The sequence below is a fragment of the Branchiostoma floridae genome, chromosome 6 (assembly GCF_000003815.2).
Source record: "Branchiostoma floridae strain S238N-H82 chromosome 6, Bfl_VNyyK, whole genome shotgun sequence".
In the NCBI taxonomy this organism is placed as follows: domain Eukaryota; kingdom Metazoa; phylum Chordata; class Leptocardii; order Amphioxiformes; family Branchiostomatidae; genus Branchiostoma; species Branchiostoma floridae.
Window position 1 is genome coordinate 1,653,268 of NC_049984.1, and position 662 is coordinate 1,653,929.

A 662-nucleotide genomic window follows, 5' to 3' on the forward strand; every position below is an offset into this window, starting at 1 on the left:
GACCGTCTCCTTCATAATGTTCCTCATCGCTGTCACCCCCCTTCTTAAGGAACTTATGATCGTGACCATCCCCTTCATAATGTTCCTCGCTATCATCATCCTTCCTAAAGAGCTTATGGTCGTGACCATCGCCCTCATAATGTTCCTCATCACTATCATCCTCCTTCCTAAAGAGCTTATGGCCGTGACCATCCCCTTCATAATGTTCCTCACTATCATCATCCTTCCTAAAGAGCTTATGGCCGTGACCATCCCCTTCATAATGTTCCTCACTATCATCATCCTTCCTAAAGAGCTTATGGCCGTGACCATCCCCCTCATAATGTTCCTCACTATCATCATCCTTCCTAAAGAGCTTATGGCCGTGACCATCCCCCTCATAATGTTCCTCACTATCATCCTCCTTCCTAAAGAGCTTATGGCCGTGACCATCACCCTCATAATGTTCCTCACTATCATCCTCCTTCATAAAGAGCTTATGGCCGTGACCATCCCCTTCATAATGTTCCTCACTATCATCATCCTTCCTAAAGAGCTTATGGCCGTGACCATCACCCTCATAATGTTCCTCACTATCATCATCCTTCCTAAAGAGCTTATGGCCGTGACCATCCCCTTCATAATGTCCTCACTATCATCTTCCTTCCTAAAGAGCTTATGGC

The 662-nt window shown here is 45.9% G+C and overlaps 1 protein-coding gene across 1 annotated transcript in view; it reads right to left on the reverse strand.

Moving 5' to 3' along the window:
- The window catches only part of LOC118417416 (cyclic AMP-inducible protein BP74-like), an 8,797-nt gene that overhangs the window by 5,860 nt on the left and 2,275 nt on the right, over window positions 1-662 (reverse strand). The window contains exon 3 of the mRNA XM_035822975.1: window positions 4-615. Within this exon, the coding sequence (XP_035678868.1) occupies window positions 4-615 (612 nt within the window). The remainder of the gene's footprint in view (window positions 1-3; window positions 616-662) is intronic.